Genomic DNA, 18,896 nt, shown 5'->3' with positions numbered 1-18,896 from the left:
TTTCGTCATCACTTTATGATATTAGTTCTGACCTTGCCATTTAATTCATTAAAATGTATCCAGAATGTTCTGTTTATTGTCATGTTAACAACTTCTCTCACCTCTCCTTTCCTCTCCTCTTCCCCCTTCTCCTCTCCTCTCCAAGGCGAGGACTTCTCCAATGAGCTCCCGTCTTCGTCCTCCTCCTCATCTTCCTCATCTCCCTCCCTGTCATCGTCCTCGCCTTCTTCTACCTCCGACCTCCACCAGTCCTCCTCCCACCCTCAACCTGACTCCCCCCGAAACCCCGTCACCCCTGACAACCTGCGGCTGGAGGTCGCTGCCCCTCATTACCATGACAACCAGCTGCAGGTCAAGGTGTTCTGGAAGTGGCCTCATCACGGTGAGAAGCTTTGGAAACGTAACTCAATACTAAAATACCTATTGAGAAGGAAAAAGAAAAGAAGTTGTAGATAGAAAACGTTAGATTAGTACTCTTCACTCCTGAGAAAAAAATTGCAAATAGCACAAATTAGGAGAGAGCACAGTAAACTACTTGCATTGCATTTTGGATTTTATTAAAGACCACCTTGTGTTATGATGACAGATTAGCCAATAATAGATTATATTTTGTTTGTATGAAGATTGGTTATAGGTTTTAATAATCGAGTGGGGGGGCTGCTAGCTCACCTGGTAAACAAGTTCCCATGCATGCAGACCTTTTGCAGCTGGGACATGCAGCAGATCAGACCTGGCCCTTTGTTGCATGTGTTCCTCAACTCTCTCCCCATTTATAGCTTGAACTACCTTGTCAATAAAGTCAAAATGCCCAGAAAATGCATCATATGACAAATCAGGTCATTTAAAGGAATTCTCTAACTACAGGGAAGACTGGACTCTGCAGCTGTTTTCATTGTTTACATGCACTTCCTACTCAGCAACAAACCAAGTGAATAATTTTGCCGCTAAAGGCCCAAATGTCTGTAACTACTGGATGCATAAACCCATTAACCCGTGGGAAAGTGATCTTGAACGATTGACTTTGTATTTTAACCCTGTGACTGACTGGCGATCTGTCCAGGGTTTGACCCGCCTCTGGCTCAATGTCAGCTGCGATTGGCTCCAGCCCCCCTGCGACCCTCAAAGGATAAAAGAAATAGATGATGGATGGATGGATGTTTGCAGCAAGTTCAACATATCAATTTCAAGGGTGATGATATATTAATGTTAGGTTCACAACTGCTGCCCTGCAAGTGGCCCAGGAAAAGAATCAGTTACCCCGATTCTCTCTGTTTCTGCTCCCGCTGGAGACGATGTGAGAGGTTCACCAGGAGCAGAAAAAACGTCATCTTCTGACAAGACAAAACATGCAAATGAAAAAAGAAAAATGAAAAACAGTGACATGAAGAGAGAGATTATCTGTTTGCATCATGACATAGTTTCCTCAGGTTCCAGACAGTATAGCTCCTGATCACGCAGATAAAAACAAACCTGTGTACACTCATTCATGTCCTGTCTGTTTTCTTGGTTGTGCTCTGCAGGCAAACAGAAACACACCGGTCCATACATCCTGCGGTGGCATCCACATAGCTGCAGCACTAACGTCACGGGCACCGAGAGAACAACAACTGTGCAGGTACGACTACCGCAGCTGAGCTTGATGTGCGTCTGCGATTGTGAAGTCGTGCACAGGTGTCGTGTTTCTGTGTGAACATTGTTGTTGCGTCCCTGTGTGTGTGAGTGTGTGTGTGTGTGTTAGAGATCAGATTACATCACCATAACTCAGATCAGTGTGGAATGCTCCCTTTGTCCAGCTGCCAAATTCTCTGTCTAACATCACATTTACAGTATCATAACCCTGTCAAATCCCTGGCTGAGGTATCCTACATTTATATCCCTGTGTGCATGTGTGCGTGCGTGTGTGTGTGTGTGTGTGTGTCAGGTACCTTTTGTTTCTTAAAGTAATACCCTGTGTAATTTCTACCAGCACGCAACAGTGTGTGTTATCATGGCAAAATATGGCCTTGGAGATGCCTGCTGTGTTTTGAGGTGACACAGAGGTGGTTTGAGGACTTTGACAGGTGTCTGTCTGTCTGTCTGTCTGTCTGTCTGTCTGTCTGCCTGTCTGTGGACAGAACAATGGTCCAAGATACAGTTCCAAAACTTTACAGATGTGTAGTTGATGTCAAAATTAAGTTTGATGGGTGCGGTTTGAGCAAGGCCACAAGACGTAAAGAGACCTTGAAAATCAAGTTTTAGTTTTTGTTTAACATTTACATTCACAGTTTTCTCTGGGAATATTTCATGGACCTCAATAAAAAAAGGACCTATTTAGTGTACTGACATTATGAGGAGGAGGTTTGTGTCTTGGGCTTTTCAGTCAAACCCTTCTATAGAACAAACCATCCAGGTTCATGTTAGGTAAATTACTTTTTTTTTTGTGGTACTGAGATGTTTGTGGTTTGTGTTCATGGAGAAGGTTTTTACACAAGAGGGAGTGTGAAACATAACAAAACCAAACTGAAAAATACCAAAAAGCCTCCACAATAAAGAAACATTATTGCTGGGTTGTAACATTGAATTGTATAAGTGGTTATAATTCAGTGGTTTGACTGAAATGACAGAAAATGCTGATGTATTAAACGTGTGCTGAGTTTGTGTGTCTGTGTGTGTCTTTGTGTGTGTGTGTGTGTCTGTGGAGAGAAAAGTGATCTGAGCAATTTGAGGTCCCAGAACATGATTTTTGTTCACTGAAGTTCAGACTTTTTAAACAGTTACACCAGCTCTTGCTATTTGAAGCTGCCAACACTGCCAACACTGCTTCAGACACTGATGTTTATTTTAACATGGATCTAACTAGCTGCTTGTATGAGACAGGTTTCCAAACAAACACAGAGGTAATATGTGTACTTTGTGGAACTTCACTTCTAACAACCAGTTCTGTGAAGTATATTTCTACCCCTAACACGACCTGATTCTCTCTCTCCAGGGCACTCATCACACCCTCACAGGGCTGCTGTTTGCCTGTAAGTACCGTGTCGCCGTGGCGATGAAGGCTGACCCCGGGTCAGAGGCTGTTGCCTGGGTTACGACCCCGACTTGCTCCTCCATCAGGGTCAGAGGAGGCAAAGCTTTGCCCTGCAACACTGATGGTAAGAGTAACTTAACACAGACATAAAGACAGTGTTTCATTGACCCACCCGATCCTTAAGAGTTATTATCCACCTACACAGTCAGAGTAGTTCAATGCATTTCCAGTCATTTTCATTAAGAACAAACAACCAGACATCTTTGCAAAAGTATCAAACCTATTCAGAAATGTTGATGGGTGTTCTTTTGTCTATGTCAGAGCGCCTCCTGTCAGGCAGAAAGGTGGTACTGCGTCCAGAAAGACTGACAGCAGATTTTCAACAAGTCAACGGCTCCTTGCTTGCCACGTTTCGCTGGAGGATGTCCCAGCATGCACTGGACCCAGCGGCTGTCGAGGGGTTCCAATTCACCTGGACGCTACAGTCGGTTACCGCGGCAACAGAGGAGCAGGAAGACACGCTCATCTCGCAGACGCAGACGATTGCAGCGGTGAGACAGACACAAGGGTTTACACACAGTAACAACATTTGATTGTGTTTGTAGCAGAAAGAAAATTAATTATAATAAATGTACATGTAAAAGATCAAATATGTCTGTTGATATTCTGGATTTCTTGATGTTTAAAAAAAACTAAATTCCTGCCTGTACATCTGATATAAATTATCCTCTGAGCTTTATTATTTTCCCCCACGAGCAATATCCTATACTGCTAGGAATACTTGCTAGAGCAGCAACTCTGTCGCTAAATCAATAGCAAATACACAGTTTACTGTAAAAACTATGTATAATGGTGACCTTTAAAAAAAAAAAAAAAAAAACAGGCTCCAGCCTCTCAGACTTTCTAGGAGCTAGAAGAATGCACAGAAGATGTATAGAGTATAGAATCGCAGCAACTTTTCCTGAAACATATTTATTTCTTAATCAATCAAATGACTGGTTGGGGAAGAATAATGCGATAGAACTAACTCTGGCTCTTCATCCACAGTCTCAGCGGTCGGTGACAGTTCAAGGTCTTCAGGCCAACTGTGTCTATCAGCTGCAGCTCCAGGTGCTAACAACAGGGGGCAGCAATGGCGCCGCAGTCTCCAAGACCATTCACACTCCAGCGATCAAGGCTAAACTTTGATAGGTAGTTGTGCTCTCTGGAAAACATTCTTAAAAACCTTTAAAAACCTTTATCTCTTCAAATGAGAAAATTTCATAACGTTTCAGTCGCAGGTAAAATTATGTTTCTTTTAAATCCTTTGTTGAATCCTCTCTTCCAGGCCTCAAACTGCATCAGCTGCCAGAGACTGCTGCACCACTCTGACCTTCACCAGCCTCCTCCTCCCTGTTGTGTTCCACAGTTTAACATGCTTTCATTGCAGTTCATGTTCAAACAACCTGCGCAAAGCTTTAAAAAACAATAAATTCCTCTGCATAAAGATCTTCATAAGAAAGGTATTTTCTACTCTGATAGTTTCTCTGACTTTTTGTTTTTTCAAACATCAGGAAAGCTATGCTCATTAATCCTCTGATAAAAGATTAAACAATATTGTTTTTAAAATTTACCGTAACTGAGCCTGGGGCCATTTTAAAAAGCACCCGGTAAGTACAGTTAGTCTCAGCAGTGAAACGTGTCCTTAAAGCATTTTTCCTCCACTGCCTTATTAAAAATGGCGATTCCTTTTTGGCATCAGTAATCACAGTGCCCCGGCGTTTATGTGAAAAGTGAGACTTCACCCGTGGCTGCATCGGTTCGTCTTCTGTGTTAAGGTGGGACATCTGATCACCTGACACCATTGGAGCCAAATGACAGACGTGTAAGGGGACTTATTATGCCTCTTGTTTTTGACCATGCTAGTAGAGAATAATATAGCACTGACCTTATGTACAAATAGTGATGTATAGCAACAGACTGTGTTTATTTCAATGCATTATCTGCTGCATTCTCTTTGAAGCCAGTGGGTCTGACTCCGTTTGCAGAAATGTTGATTTAAGCCCAAATATTTTTGATATTTTGTTCATATGTTAAAAAAAAATGTCCGAAGTTGCTTGTTTGATACATTTTGGACATTACGTCCAAAACAGACATTTTGTTTTGCAAAAGTCATGTCATCACTTTGAAAGGGCTGCGAGCTGCTAATGTCGAGTAGCCAGTCATTATGTTAATATTCTCTATATGTAACCTTTTACTGTTGATACTTTTGTACTTAATTCCTTTACTTTTTGTCTGTTGGTTTTATTTATTGTTTTCCAGTCTTAGATTTTTATAATTAAAGGTTATCAGGACACTGTGTGTTGCTTCAGTGATCTCACGGATATAAATGCTGGGATTATAACAGTTTACAATGATTTGTGGATTTATTGTTTTGGAAAGGGGCTAAAAATTAATTGGCAATAGTTTTAATAACTTAGAAACGTTGCTTACAGCTTTTTAATTGTGTATATAGTAGTTTCACAAATTTATTTAGTTGTACTTTTTTAACTGTTGGTCAGAAATCTATATAATTATGTCCACTTGCACATCAGGGAATGATGATCATTTCATTAGTTAATTATTGATTAGATGTATTTATAATGAAAATAATAATTTTAAATATACTAATACACTGTTAAATATAATATATAAGTGAAAGGGATATTCACCATATTGTCCTAAGTTATAAAATACCTTAATATAATATAATTGGTTGAATCACACAAAAAAAGTTTTTAAAAATTTAAAGCGTGATCCAGAGTAGATCTAAAACTTGTGAGGGTCCCTTAACAGATTTTCCCCCCAACTATGTCAAATTAAATTAATTAGCAATAAAAATATATTTCATCATCTTAAAAAATGTAAAAACAACATGCAAATCTAATAAGAAATGTGATTAAGCCCCACATGTGTATTTCTTGAAAGATCTTCGTGTAAAATAACAAACATCTGGTTCTTTCTCTGAGTTTTATTTTGATAATTGTTTTGGCTTCTCTGTGTGACGTGGATCTCTGGAGACCGAAGTTGCGCTCGACCCCTTGACGTCATCAGCGAGCGCCGGCTGCTCGGACTGTTGTGTTTTTTCGAGCCGTGTTCGGATGAAACTGTGTTTGTCGTGTTTCCCGGACGAGGTAAAGTCTCATTCTGTGTGTTTCCTCCTCTCCTCTTCCTCACACTCGGACCCTCGGCTTCCTCCTCTTGTCCCGACGCCTCTGAACTTCCTCCTGAAAATGGAGGAGTTGTGTGTTCTCGCCGCTTTGTGTTGTGTGTTCCTCGGCAGCAGCAGTAGCTAGCTAACACGGCTAGCTCCAGGAGTGCTACTGCGGGTAAACCTGACGTGAATCGGATTTTTGGACCCAGTTAAATCTCCTGCTGGGTTTGTTGTGTTCTTAAATGTTGCTCCAGGAATCCGACACCCAGTGTTGGACTAGCTTAGCTGCGGCAGCTTGCGTTGATTCCATTGTTTCTGGGATTTTCAGCAACACTTTGTGAAGATGTTAACGAATCGTTTATCCACACGACTGAATGAAAAGCTGAGCACATCGGAAACACATGTTAATCTTTAACACATGTTAATTGAAGATAATATCATTGTCGTTGCTGCTTACTTCCTGCAAGTGTCACACACACACACACACACACACACACACACACACACACACACACACACACACATACACACACACACACACACACACACACTGAGTTAGTTAATTAGTTAGTGAGTTGTGTTTGATAGAGGGAATCCAGTCACACAACCCTGCACATTCACCCACACAGCAACACCCATCAAACACATCAGTAGACAATAACAATAACTACACAAACTCATATAACTCATAGATACCGGTCTCCTTAACATACCTGATTTTTATTTCATCAAGATCCGCAACTTATCCTCTGAGAAATCAACAAGATTGTCTCACTGTGTCAAGAAAAGTAACAATAGTTCCTGAATCCGCCCCATGATCCGGATTCACACCAAAAATAGGTTCAGGGCCCGGTCACACGTACGTGAATGCAGAAGTAAAGTTGAACTCCACATAAGGCTATGCTGCGATTTGCTTTGCCACAGGAAGCAAATGTTTTATTCACTTCCTCACTCGCACAGATTGGAAGTGAATAGGAGGCGAACCCTCCAGTTCCCCTACAAACTTTCTAGGAAATCGGTCGAGAGGTTTCTGCTTAATCCTGCTAACAAACAAACAAATGCAGATGAAAATACAACCTCAATAGTGAAGACGACCATAACAAACATTGACATCTCTTAAACATGAACCATTGACAGACAGTAAAGAGCCGGGTTAGTGACCTGCTGTCTTTACGAGGCGGTGTCTGCAGGTTCTTTACTTTAGCTGAAGCTTTCCCTGTTGCATCTTATCAGCCTGAACCTGTGTCCTGAGGCCAAAGTGGCGATTAGGGGGCGAGTGACGTTATGTTCTGTCGAGGTTGTAGTGTCAGTGATTGCTTTACAGTTGAGATCGGAGAGGGTTGCTGTGGGAGGACCCGTAGACCTCAAGTCTTTAGTATCATAGTAGTTACTGTATTTTTCATTTCTCACCGAATCATCCAAGCACATTGTTTTGAATAACTCACATTAAAGACAGCCTCGGTCTGCTGTTTTGTTGAACTTGACATTTCTTTTACTTGTTATTTTTCTCTGTGTCTTTAATTAGGAGATCATGGTCGTTTCATTATTCCACACGCAGTCTTGATGCCACTGAGGAGACGCCTGCAACCTGCCATCGATAACCTCAGGGTGGGAAAGGCTTGAAAACGACTTAATATCCACACAGAAAGTGACAGGATACAAAATACGGAATGTGCAAACTTCAACGGCTAAAAGTCTAGAGGACCAAAGGACAGGAAAGGACAGGACTGTGGAGAGGGGGAGCTGGGGATGGGGTTGGAGAGCCAAAAGAGGACGTCATGGTTCACAGCGGCTCTGCTTCCCCAATGAAAACATCACCTACAGCGTCGCCTCATTTAACTGCTCCTGCTACAGCACCTCCTCTGCAAGTGGCACCTCCCCATGTGCCTCCCTCTAGAGATACCTCTGGTCAGGGCCTAACACAGACCCCTGCAAAGCACCTCAGCACAGACCCTACCTCAATCCGCCCCCCTCAGCCCTCCACCCCGACGCCTGCTGATGCAGAACCTCCTGTTGTAACACCAGCACTTACAAGCAGCTCCAGCCCAGCCTCCTCCTGGTCCTCTACCCAGACAGCCACCCCTGCTCAGGGCCCGGTCAATGGCCGTACCTCAGGCAGGAAGAGGACTCCTAAGGCCTGTGATTGCTGCGGACCCAACAGTAAAGGACACAATGTCAAAACCTATGGCAGAGGCAGGGGGAGAGGGAGGGGAGCTGTCAAGGACCACTGGGACACCCCAAACAGAAAGGTGGGGGCCCAGCTGACACTTACCAATAGCTCTGATTTGACCAAGGAGATGGGAGAGGAAGCAGAGGATGAAAATGACACGTACGAGAAGGTGCAAACAACTGAAATAATGGCTCATACACCCACCCTCAATGATACACCCACCCTTCCCCCCCTGCCTGTCACATCCCTGCAGGACGGAACAATAAGGAACTGTGCTGCCCCACAGAAGTCATGTACTCAGAATAATGAGGACATGTTGATAAAGGAGTCTGGGGTTTCTGGAGAAGGAGTGAAAGGATGCGGGGTTAACAGAGATGTGGAGATGAGACTGTCGGGAACGCCAGCCAGGAGAGCGTTAGTAGTCCGAGGCAGAGGGAGGGGAATGATGACAGGCGCAATGTTTGCATCGAAAATGAAAGTAGAAGTTAGAATTAAGAGCCAAGGCGGCGGCTGTGTTGTCTCTGGTTCTAAAGTGGACGCCTCAGGTCAGTCGATGGTAGCTCACAGTCTGGAGGAGAACAAAGACACACAGATGGATCACGGGGTGCAGACTCACCCCACCACGTTTAAATCTCCGTTCTGTAATGGGGACACAGTAAATCTGACTGACTCGGAATCTGAAGAAGAGGCTAATTTGATCATGAGTGAACTGGGAAACGGACTGTCATCCAATTCAAGACAGTCCAGCCCTGCATCACGGTCAGATACGCCTCAGGATATTGACTCTGACGTGGACCAGGCTCTTGATGGAGCAGACCACGGTTCCTTACCAGTAACTCTGTCTAATGGAAACCACAGATCCACACCTATGGAAGTGGAAACCTCTCAGTGCCCTATCACAGTGGACGCTGTGCAGCACCACTGGGCTTTAGGAGACCACAGGCTGTACTGTCAGGCGGGAACCTGGGAGAAGAAGCAGATGGAAGAGGTGTCGGGGAAGGATCTGTCAGAAGAAGCAGGGATGGACGTGAAGATGTCGAGTGAAGAAACTCTGGAGCGGCTCACTGACATGGTCCATGGTGAGATGTGTATTGAAGCATTCAAGCCTCCACATGGAAATATTCACTCATCCTGTCAGATAGTTATAAAGAGCATAGTCAATCATTGATGTTTTTACACAGCGACAAACTGGAAGAAGTTACTTTTTTCCCCACATATAAAATCCACAGAACACGTGGCCACCTCCATGAAACATTAACACAGACTTGATCTAAAACTGAGTTTGTGCAAAATAATTATTTCCTTAACAAAATTATTTCCAGGATTAGAACTACTAGTGTATACAGGAGAGAATTTGTTTATTGTGACGTGAAGTTACAATAAACAAATTATGTGATGTAGGAAAAATGCAAACGACTCCAGAGAAGTTTAAAGAGCGGCCTTTACAACAGTAGCACAGCAAATGCAAGATCTTCACATGGTATTAAACTGGGTCACGTGCACCTTTTTCTATCATTTTTTTTTGTTTTGCAATTTAACAGAGAGCATTACTTAATGAGGCCCAATCATGCAAACAAGTGCAGTGGCTTCTGAATTCATCCCTCTTGACACAGCCTTTTGTTCGACATTTAATTTTAAAAGTCTTTTTTTAATTTTTTCATTCAATCTCGACACAATGACAGTGCGAATTTATTAAAAATATTTTTTTTTAAGTCCCTATGGCAGGATTTGAAGCTTTGAATCATTTCAGTGACAACAAGCTGTTCTCTGGATTTGGGCAGTTCATTCTGTCTTCATATAATTCAGTTTGACAAACATCATCTTTAATATTTCCGGCGTTAAACCCCATAAAATTGTGTTATCTACACTTCTTATTTTAAAGTGTGTCAGTGTTCAGGCTTGTGTGTGATTAAATCAGAGTTTCTTCAGAAAACCTATTTTGAATTTGGGCTTTTTAACAACACTGTCAATGTTACTCGTGTAGTTGGTCATATAATCACATTATGATTTCCTCTGTTTCAGATTTTCTGGAGAGCTTCTACATAAAGTACGGCAGTTTCATTCCTCTCACTGAGACCGATGTCCTGGAACACCTGAAGAAGAACGACAAATCGGACTTCAGCAAGTGGTTTGTACACACACACACACACACACACACACATCCAAACGGGCCTATGAAGGTGGAATTTATTTCCTTATTTGTCAATATTCTTAAAATGTCCTTGAAGATAGAAGAAAATACACCAGAGGTTTGTGTTTTACATGGAATTCCTCCTCCTCCTCCCCCTCCTCCTCCTCCTCCTCCTCCTCCTCCTCCTCCTCCTCCTCCTCCTCCTCCTTCAGGGGCCTGGACATTAAACGGGAGATGACTCGGTACAGGTCGGGTCTGGCCTCTGCTCCCGTCGCAGGCTTCATGGTGATGTATAACAAACACTCCCTGGGCCTGGAGGACCTGGGGACTCTGGAAGAACAGAATTGGCTTAATGACCAGGTAAAGAAGGAAGAATATTTCCTAAATGTGGAAGCCTGAGGGTGTAAAAGTTGGATCCAATGTAAAGGAAAACAAAATAACTTTTTAATTTCTCTCTACCTGCTCTTATATCTGGTCAGATCATCAACATGTATGGAGAACTCATTATGGAAGCAACCCAACACAAGGTAATTGAGGATCTGTTGTAAAAATTATAATTCTATGTTTCCGTGCAGCCCAGAAGGATCTAGAATAATATTTATAAATTATAAAAATGACTCATTGTAGGAGTCTGAACTTGTGTTTAGACGCATGAGGTAATATTTAGACACATTTAATGAAATATGTTAATTAAGTCTTCACTGTGTGATAATACATTGTTAACACAATGTATTATTTCTTCCTTTCAGGTTCATTTTTTCAACAGCTTTTTTCATAAGCAGCTTGTTGCCAAGGGTTACGATGGTGTGAAGAGATGGACCAAGAAAGTAAGTTGTGTTCCAGTTAAACGTCAATAGCTGATCGTTAATTATCACATCAGTTATATTTCCGGCTTTTAATTTGACATTATTCACTTTCTGTTCTGTCTCTCATTCCGTCTATAAACTATTGCCTTGTAATCTGAAAACTCTTATTGAGTATTGATTATTCCAGGTAACATAACGTAGACATTTGCGTGATTTTGCATTTTGTATATCTAACTTGTGCCTGTGTTTATCTTTGGGGGTTTCATTCAGGTCGACCTCTTCTCCAAGTGGCTGCTGCTAATTCCCATTCATTTAGAAATCCACTGGTCTCTCGTCACGGTCACCATGGCAACCAAAACCATCAGTTACTACGACAGCCAGGGCATCGTCTTCAGACACACCACAGACGTGAGTCCTCTGTCCATGTCCCTGCATTTTGAGATGTAGATCATCGTTGCAGATTTTGTTAATTCAGTTTCTCTTGACTTTCATGATCATAATGTCTGCTGACTTGACGGCTGTACAACATCATTAAATTCTTATTTATGAACAGACAAGGAAGGGCAGGTTCTGTGGAAAGAAATCCGCAAGGAAGGTTCCAACCAGATTCAAGAGACGAGGATAGAGCGTTGGGTCAATATTCTTCCCCAGAATGCATTGTAGAAGAAATCCACATATCTGCAGAGTCTATGTAGCTCTTACCCAGATAAGGAGGTTATAGAGACTTGTGTCTTTCCTTGCATGTTTCTGAAATGAATGGAAAGTATTCAGCTTATCAGACAGATGCATCCTGAGGCTCACGTGTCCAGTGACCACGACTCCTCCACCACCGGCGATAACATATAAGTGAGGATAATTATAACCGTAGTGAGTGATGTACGTCAAACATATGGACGTGACCAAAGATGGAAAGCATGTGTGGATAGTCAGTTCAGGACATGATGAACCTATTGACTAGAGCGGTTAGCTGATAAAAATCAGCCAGTATGGGGCTTTCATGGACACATGTTTGCCAATATGAAAGACTTTCATGCATAATGTTTAGATTTTACGTTTCTTTTAATCTCTTAAAATATATATATTTGCTTTTTACTTTTTTAATCATTTTCTCCCTTATATCAGTATCTGCATCCGCCCTCGAGCTCTATTTATCATTCAAAACTCTACATTTTCCTGTTCGACTGTTTAATTGATGATGTTCTCACTGTTTTCGCTTAATTAGACTCATGATTTTCGTCCATAACCTCCACTTCTCAGAGTTACAGGGCCGTTTTAAATGTTTGAAAGTTATTGATTAGCTGCTTCACAGTAATGTTTATCACTTACATAATTTCCACTGTAGTTTAACTGTCCTTTGTGTGTGTGTGTTGTTCTACCAGAACATTATGAAGTACCTCCAGTCTGAAGCCAGAGAGAAGGAACAGACGGCGTTTCAGAAAGGCTGGAAAATTACTATCATCAAGGTAAAGCTGAGCCTGATTGTAAATGTCATGTTGTGTTCACCTCGCGTCCTGAGAGTGCAGTGCAGAGTGGAAACCTCCCTCTTATCGCCAAGTCCATTATGATAAAGACCATATCTGAGTTACATTAACAAGAAAATCGTTCTGCTTTTTATCTTAACCAACACTTTCTAAATCAGTCTTGCCACTAAGTCAACAGATGCATGTAGAGTAGATTCACACACAACTGTGACCTCTTTCCTCCGTCCCCCTGTTGATTGTGACCTACTGACTCCTCAGGGAATTCCTCAGCAGAGGAACGACAGCGACTGTGGAGTCTTTGTCCTGGAGGTGAGACATTCTTTACTGCCGTCCTCCCATCCTTCCTTTATCCCCCGGTTCTTTGAATTCCTTGCTCCTCTCTTGTGCCTCGTCTGTCCTGTGTCTTGGCAGAAAAAGAAATAAAGTGGATGTGTCCTGTCTTTTCCTGCCTCCACAAACGCGATCAGTGCTCAGTCTCCTGAGGGGCTGGAGACAGAGAGAAGCAAGCTTCTGTCGTTTCTTTAATCTCACCATCTTGTCTTTCTGTCCGTCAGTACTGCCGTCGCCTGTCAGTGAGGCAGCCGCTGCTGTTCAGTCAGGAGGACATGCCGCTCATCCGAAAGAGGATCTACAAAGAAATGTGTGACTGTCGCCTCAACGACTGAACGACCAAATAACATCCTCCTTCTCCTGCTGACGGCTTCTGAGACCTCCTGCACCAGTATGGCAGGCGGCCATTTTCACAGACAGCCTGTTACACAAGCTAACACGACCACGGCAGCCATCTTCCAGTGAACTCGAGCGGCCCGTCGGCCCGTGTGACTGACAGCAGAGCGGCCGTCACTTGGGACCTTTGGTGATGTTAAGAGTTTAAGTTTTTTTCTAAATGCAAGCTTGCAAAGAACTACTGACGTGGACCCCTACTGACCCCAAACGATGCTGGAGCCCGCACACTTCAGGTTTGCTTTCTACATTGACCAACCCCCCCCCCCCCCAGAGGATTTCAACCCAATGGCCCAACAGCCACCTTTCGGAACACAGGGGGGTTCTGAGTCTGACTGAGGATGCAGGCGTCGGAGCAGCCTTGACCAATGGGAAGGACTTTCCCTCACAAATAGAATGGCCTTATATCCGTCATGGCCATTTTAAAGTGAATAAAGCATTTTTTTTTTAAGTTAATTTTACGCTGAACTCTTTCAGCCGCAACATGCCTACAATAACACACATTGTCTAACATGTTTTAATGAAGGTGTGTGATTCAGTGGACCAACAGTTCACTTTAAACTTGAACGTTTGAGCTGGTTGCATTCGCTCGGACTTCAGATTTATTTGCACGGTCAAAGGCCTCGAAGTAGAAAAAATCCGAATGTACTGACGGTGTTTTCTTCCCCCGGCTTGAAACAGGGAGATCATGAGTTTTATTTCTCCTGTTCATTAGGTTTTTGACGTCTGCTCTCCAAATCATTTCATATTCAATTTCCAGTTTTTTTCCACCACATACTTTTCTGCCATTTGGTCTGTTTTGCTCCGATCATGTCCTCATGGGCAAGAGTTAGGTTTTGCACATGGATGACGTCCGTTACGGTTTGACTTCAGAATTCATCCAAACAGTTTCTTATGCTTGTTAGTAAATTCGACGTTAGCTGTTCAGTTCGCTGCTGAGATGTGTTTCTTTTAGTTTTTTTGTTTTCAGGCATTTCCTCAGCTTTATTTTGTCATTCACAGAGACACAAGTGAACCTCAGTTCTTTTCATTTACATATTTTGTCCAACCTGGATTTTGTTGTTGTATTCATTTATGTATATTTACAGATTGTATCGTACTTTTACTGGCCTACTACTGTACATACTTGCTTTGACTAAACACCACAGCAGTTTCTGGACTGTTTTTATCGTTATTAAAAAGTCAATTCTGTCCGGAGTCTGAGCAGTGATTTTGTTGCAGCCTTTCTCGTCTTTAAATAGATAATAGAGATGTGTATTTTTTTTATAAAACAACTAATACGCTCAAATAAGCACATGTATCCAGCAGCGTCTGTTTGAAATGTTTCTGTCAGATCCAGAACCAATTAGGAAAAAACTGTCCCCAACCAAAACTAATGGGAGGATTTGACTCAATTAAAAAACTTTTTTTTGTCACTGGTTCAGTGAGTGGGTGATGTGAAGATGCGAAGTCAGCAAACTTCTAGTTATATCCGTCCTTCTACTCCTGCCAGAGAGTGTTCAGAGAGTTTATCAAAGTCATATAAGGACGAGCTCATCATCTCTCTAGTTGATCTTTTTTCTTGTGGGAAATATTTGTTTGTGAATCAGATTAATGTCTATTACCTCAAAAGCTCTTTAGGCTGCAATGCTGTATACTCACCAGAAGAGGGGGCCCTGTGTTGACATAGTAATATTTTTTCTGAGGAATCCATCCAGAGCGCAAGGTCAGACACATGTCAGGGGCTCCGGAGCTGGAGGAAGGTTCAGTGTGTTGCTCAAGGGCACTTCAGTGGGGAACATCTACCGGTGTGGGTGCTTGACCCATTACTGCAGGGTAGAGGAGGGAGTTTTTGTTTTTTTTTGTTTTTTTTTGCTCTTCCAATTACAATATTGTGACACAAAGTAATTTTTCTGCAAATTTATCAAAAAGGAACAAGTGCTTTGACTCTTAAAATCTGCTCTGATTGGAGTCCACCTCTGGTTAAGAATCCATAGATCTTTAATGGAACCTTAACGAACTAAGCAGTCAGGAAGAAGAGAAAGACCCTGATGGTCACGCTGACTGAGCTCCACAGATTCTGTGTGGAGACGAGAGAAACTTCCACAAGGACAATCCTCCCTGTAACACCCCTCAAATGTGGCTTTAAAAAAGTCCGACAAGCTTCTCCTCATTTAAGATGCATGAAAACACCTAAAGGACTCAGAGAGAAGGTTCTGCGGTTCTAGCTGAACTAAACAAAGAACACATAACATAAAGAGATATCCTTAATGAAACCTGGTCCAGATAAATGTGACTGATACGACATTTGTCTAAATTTCCCTTTTTCAGATGAGATGAAATTCAATTTGCGATTATTCCAAAGTGAGACTGAAATATAAAGCATTAAATGTGAAGAGGTCTGAAACCTTTGTTAAAGCACTGTGCTGTTCGTTAATGTCATAATTAGCATCACACAGGCCCTTGAATTCATTGACCTTTTAGAAGTAGGTTTTTGCTAATCATGCATGTTATATAAAGGCACGTTCCACTTTGAGAGAACTGCAGGGGCACCATCATCTCAGCCTGTGGGCAGAAATTCGCCATATTTCAGTGTGGACCAGAGTGGGGGGAGGCGACGTACGAACAAACCACCTGACCTTCTCTGGTCCGAGCATCATCAGTAGATAGTGATGTGAAGCGAGTTGGACATGCAGTGAGTCCGGGTGTCTTTCTTTTTGCCCCACACGATAGTTCACCTAAATAATTAAGCTTAAACAATCCAAACCAACCAAACCCTACGTGTCAGTTGCAATATGTGATCATTCAAAGGTTTTTAACAGCTCTAATTCATCAAATGCTTTGAAGGCTTTGAAAAACAATGAATTTGGATGATTTATCAGCTCTCACATCTCGACTGGAAGTCTCTATATTTTACTTCCCCATAAAACAACCCTTGTTATAATAGAAGCACAAGCAGGAGCTTTCCTACAGAGCCGAACTCGTAACCGTTCCCTCAGTTCTTAATGATTGCTAACGAGGGTTCTGTAAGTTTCAGTCGGACTGAAGAGGTGGATTTGTTTCAGAGGACTTGAGATGGAGTTCAGAGAAGGAGGATAAATCTGCCGATAGAGGAAAAGAAGACGACTCTGGATCTTAAAACTGACGGAGATGTGGGATGAGAGACGGGATTGGGACTCAGTGCTGCAGGACGTCTCCAGTAATGATGATAAGAGACTTTGCTGGTACTTATGTAAAGCATGGATAGAGAGATAGTCCTCTATAAGTGGGGGAATAGACTTTTTCTATTGTAGTGGGTAGAACTTTCCTCAACTTGAGGAACTTGAGGATCAAACAAGACAAAGAAATAGAAAACTTGTGTTAAGATATTTCATCCCCTCAATATTCAAACTTTTAATATGCAAACTTCCTCTTTATTTCTGAAAGAGTATCAGTTAGGTTTTGGTTCAATGCAGAACCAGAGGCAGACACACTGATAACAGGTTGGAGTTGAAATGAATGTGAAAGGCCGTTAAGTCGTTGTAGAGATGGTCGAGCAAGGGGCAGGTGAAAGAGAAAGAGAGACGGGGGAGGAAGAGACATGAGGGGAGACTGGAAAATTACTTTATAACTGTGATGTAATCTCAAGCAGAAATAGATTTCATTATGAAAAACCTATAACAGACATCACAGTCTATACTGTTAGAGGGGAGTAATGTCTGCTGATGTTTTAACTTGAAGTCTTCATGAGAAAAGAAGACAAATATTATAGGGCAGTTAGTCAACACTTATTTGGTCTGCACCAGATTACACACACTTATAAATTTCTTCTCGACAAGCCAATTTTTTTTTAAAAATCAAGATGCATGAATTATTCTCAGAGAAATCAAGAAATATGGTGAAAAACGTACACGATGCTAAAGAAAGTGAAAGAAAACAATGTCCTGGATCCGCCCCTTGTTCCAGATCCGGACCAAAGTCGAATGGCTTCTTTCCTGACTCGTTCCACATCCTTCCACCAAGTTCACTAATCTCTCTTGTAGTGTTTGTGTAATCTTGCTTCAGATCAATCAAACTAACAAACGGGTGAAAGCATCGCCTCGACGAAGGGAACGACAGACTTTATATATATATATATTTGTTCTTCCAACAAACAGTCAATTTGCTAATCAGTTCTTTCTGTCTTTCTTTCGGGGGGGCATAAGCATCATAACAATGAGCAGCTCCACATGGTGAACTGAGCTGCTCGGCAGCAGATGGACGTCCTAATCTCCCTCCTCCCCCCCTCCTCCACCCGCCCTCCCATCCTAGCGTCATGGCGTCTGTGCTGCTGGTCACAGACAACAGACTGATGCACACACGCGTCTTCACAACAACAACATGACAACCCAAAAAGAACCAATTTTTCAGAACTGTGTTCCTTTCTGCCGCGACTCTTGAGTGTGTGTGCAATGTATGAAACTGCATCTGATTTCACAATAATATATAGAATAAGCTGTACTTTACTTTACTCAGCAACTTTCAATTAAAATACAATAACAGTTTATGAGATGATCATTTCTTATAATTAGAGACATTATACAGTGTAATGAGACACTAATTAAACATGCAGGGGGTTGACTGCTTGCTCTTTGGCTAAATTTAGAGGAAATAGGAAGAAAGGAGGAGAGAAGGTTAAACGGCCTGATATCAACCCCCACTGGCTGCTAGTGTGGATGAGTCGAATGGAGAATAGACTCGATACCTGTCTCAGTACCTCCTACTTCCTTCCTCATCGCCATGACGATGGCCTTTTGGCAAATCAAAACAAAGCTAAATGTCTCAGTGATCGTAGGTTCACTCTCCAGGAAACACTTTGTCATGACTGAAAAGAAAAGAAAAACTAAAGCATGTATATGCGCTGGTGAGATCAGTGTTTGAACTTTTGAAAGCCCTGAAACAATCTGCAGAGAGTTGGATTTCACAACAATCACTCTCCAAATATAACTCATCACTAAGAAATGTGTCTTTGTGCTGCATCACAGTCTCAGACTTTAATCTGCTCGATTTACTTGCACTGAAAACACGTCGTTACAGACGTGAAGCCTCGGTGCTTCTTGTCACTGTCAGAGCAGAATTGTCTCTGTGTTCCCACAGTGATGTTTCCATCTGGAAGGAGACGAGCAAGAAACAGCGATAAAAAGGGTTTCGAGAGGGGAAAACAGCTGCTGTGTGTTGGTGCGAAGGCGACTGTGGTTGATTATGAGATTTTCTGCCAAGTGGGTGAGTGGGGGGGGGGGGGGGTTGGGGGGTCTTTCTGTCCTTCAGATTGAAGAGAAGTCATCAGCCACTCTTTCATGGCTCAGTGGAAGAGAAAGTCTCTGATTCGATGGAACCAATTTTTCACTTTTTTCTCGAGGTGCGTTCGTGTAATTTTCTCCTTTTATTATGATAAACAAAATCCCATGA

The 18,896-nt window shown here is 42.3% G+C and overlaps 2 protein-coding genes across 2 annotated transcripts in view; both read left to right on the top strand.

The window, feature by feature from the left end:
- anos1b (anosmin 1b) overlaps positions 1-4,195 on the top strand; it is a 41,431-nt gene extending 37,236 nt beyond the window's left edge. The window contains exons 10-14 of the mRNA XM_061078191.1: positions 146-382; positions 1,521-1,615; positions 2,969-3,131; positions 3,329-3,558; positions 4,055-4,195. Of these exons, the coding sequence (XP_060934174.1) occupies positions 146-382; positions 1,521-1,615; positions 2,969-3,131; positions 3,329-3,558; positions 4,055-4,195 (866 nt within the window). The remainder of the gene's footprint in view (positions 1-145; positions 383-1,520; positions 1,616-2,968; positions 3,132-3,328; positions 3,559-4,054) is intronic.
- A 1,896-nt stretch (positions 4,196-6,091) lies between these two features.
- Positions 6,092-13,752, top strand: LOC133010387 (uncharacterized). The gene is made up of 10 exons (XM_061077950.1): positions 6,092-6,159; positions 7,705-9,428; positions 10,372-10,477; positions 10,693-10,840; positions 10,960-11,007; positions 11,230-11,307; positions 11,557-11,694; positions 12,666-12,749; positions 13,026-13,076; positions 13,322-13,752. Exons 2-10 carry the CDS (start codon positions 7,958-7,960, stop codon positions 13,430-13,432), a joined length of 2,235 nt encoding a protein of 744 aa, XP_060933933.1. The 5' UTR covers positions 6,092-6,159; positions 7,705-7,957; the 3' UTR covers positions 13,433-13,752.
- The last annotated feature ends 5,144 nt before the right edge of the window (positions 13,753-18,896 follow it).

The sequence above is a fragment of the Limanda limanda genome, chromosome 9, assembly GCF_963576545.1.
Source record: "Limanda limanda chromosome 9, fLimLim1.1, whole genome shotgun sequence".
Lineage (NCBI taxonomy): Eukaryota > Metazoa > Chordata > Actinopteri > Pleuronectiformes > Pleuronectidae > Limanda > Limanda limanda.
The sequence above is the reverse complement of the archived record's forward strand: the minus strand, read 5'-3'. Positions and strand labels throughout refer to the sequence as shown.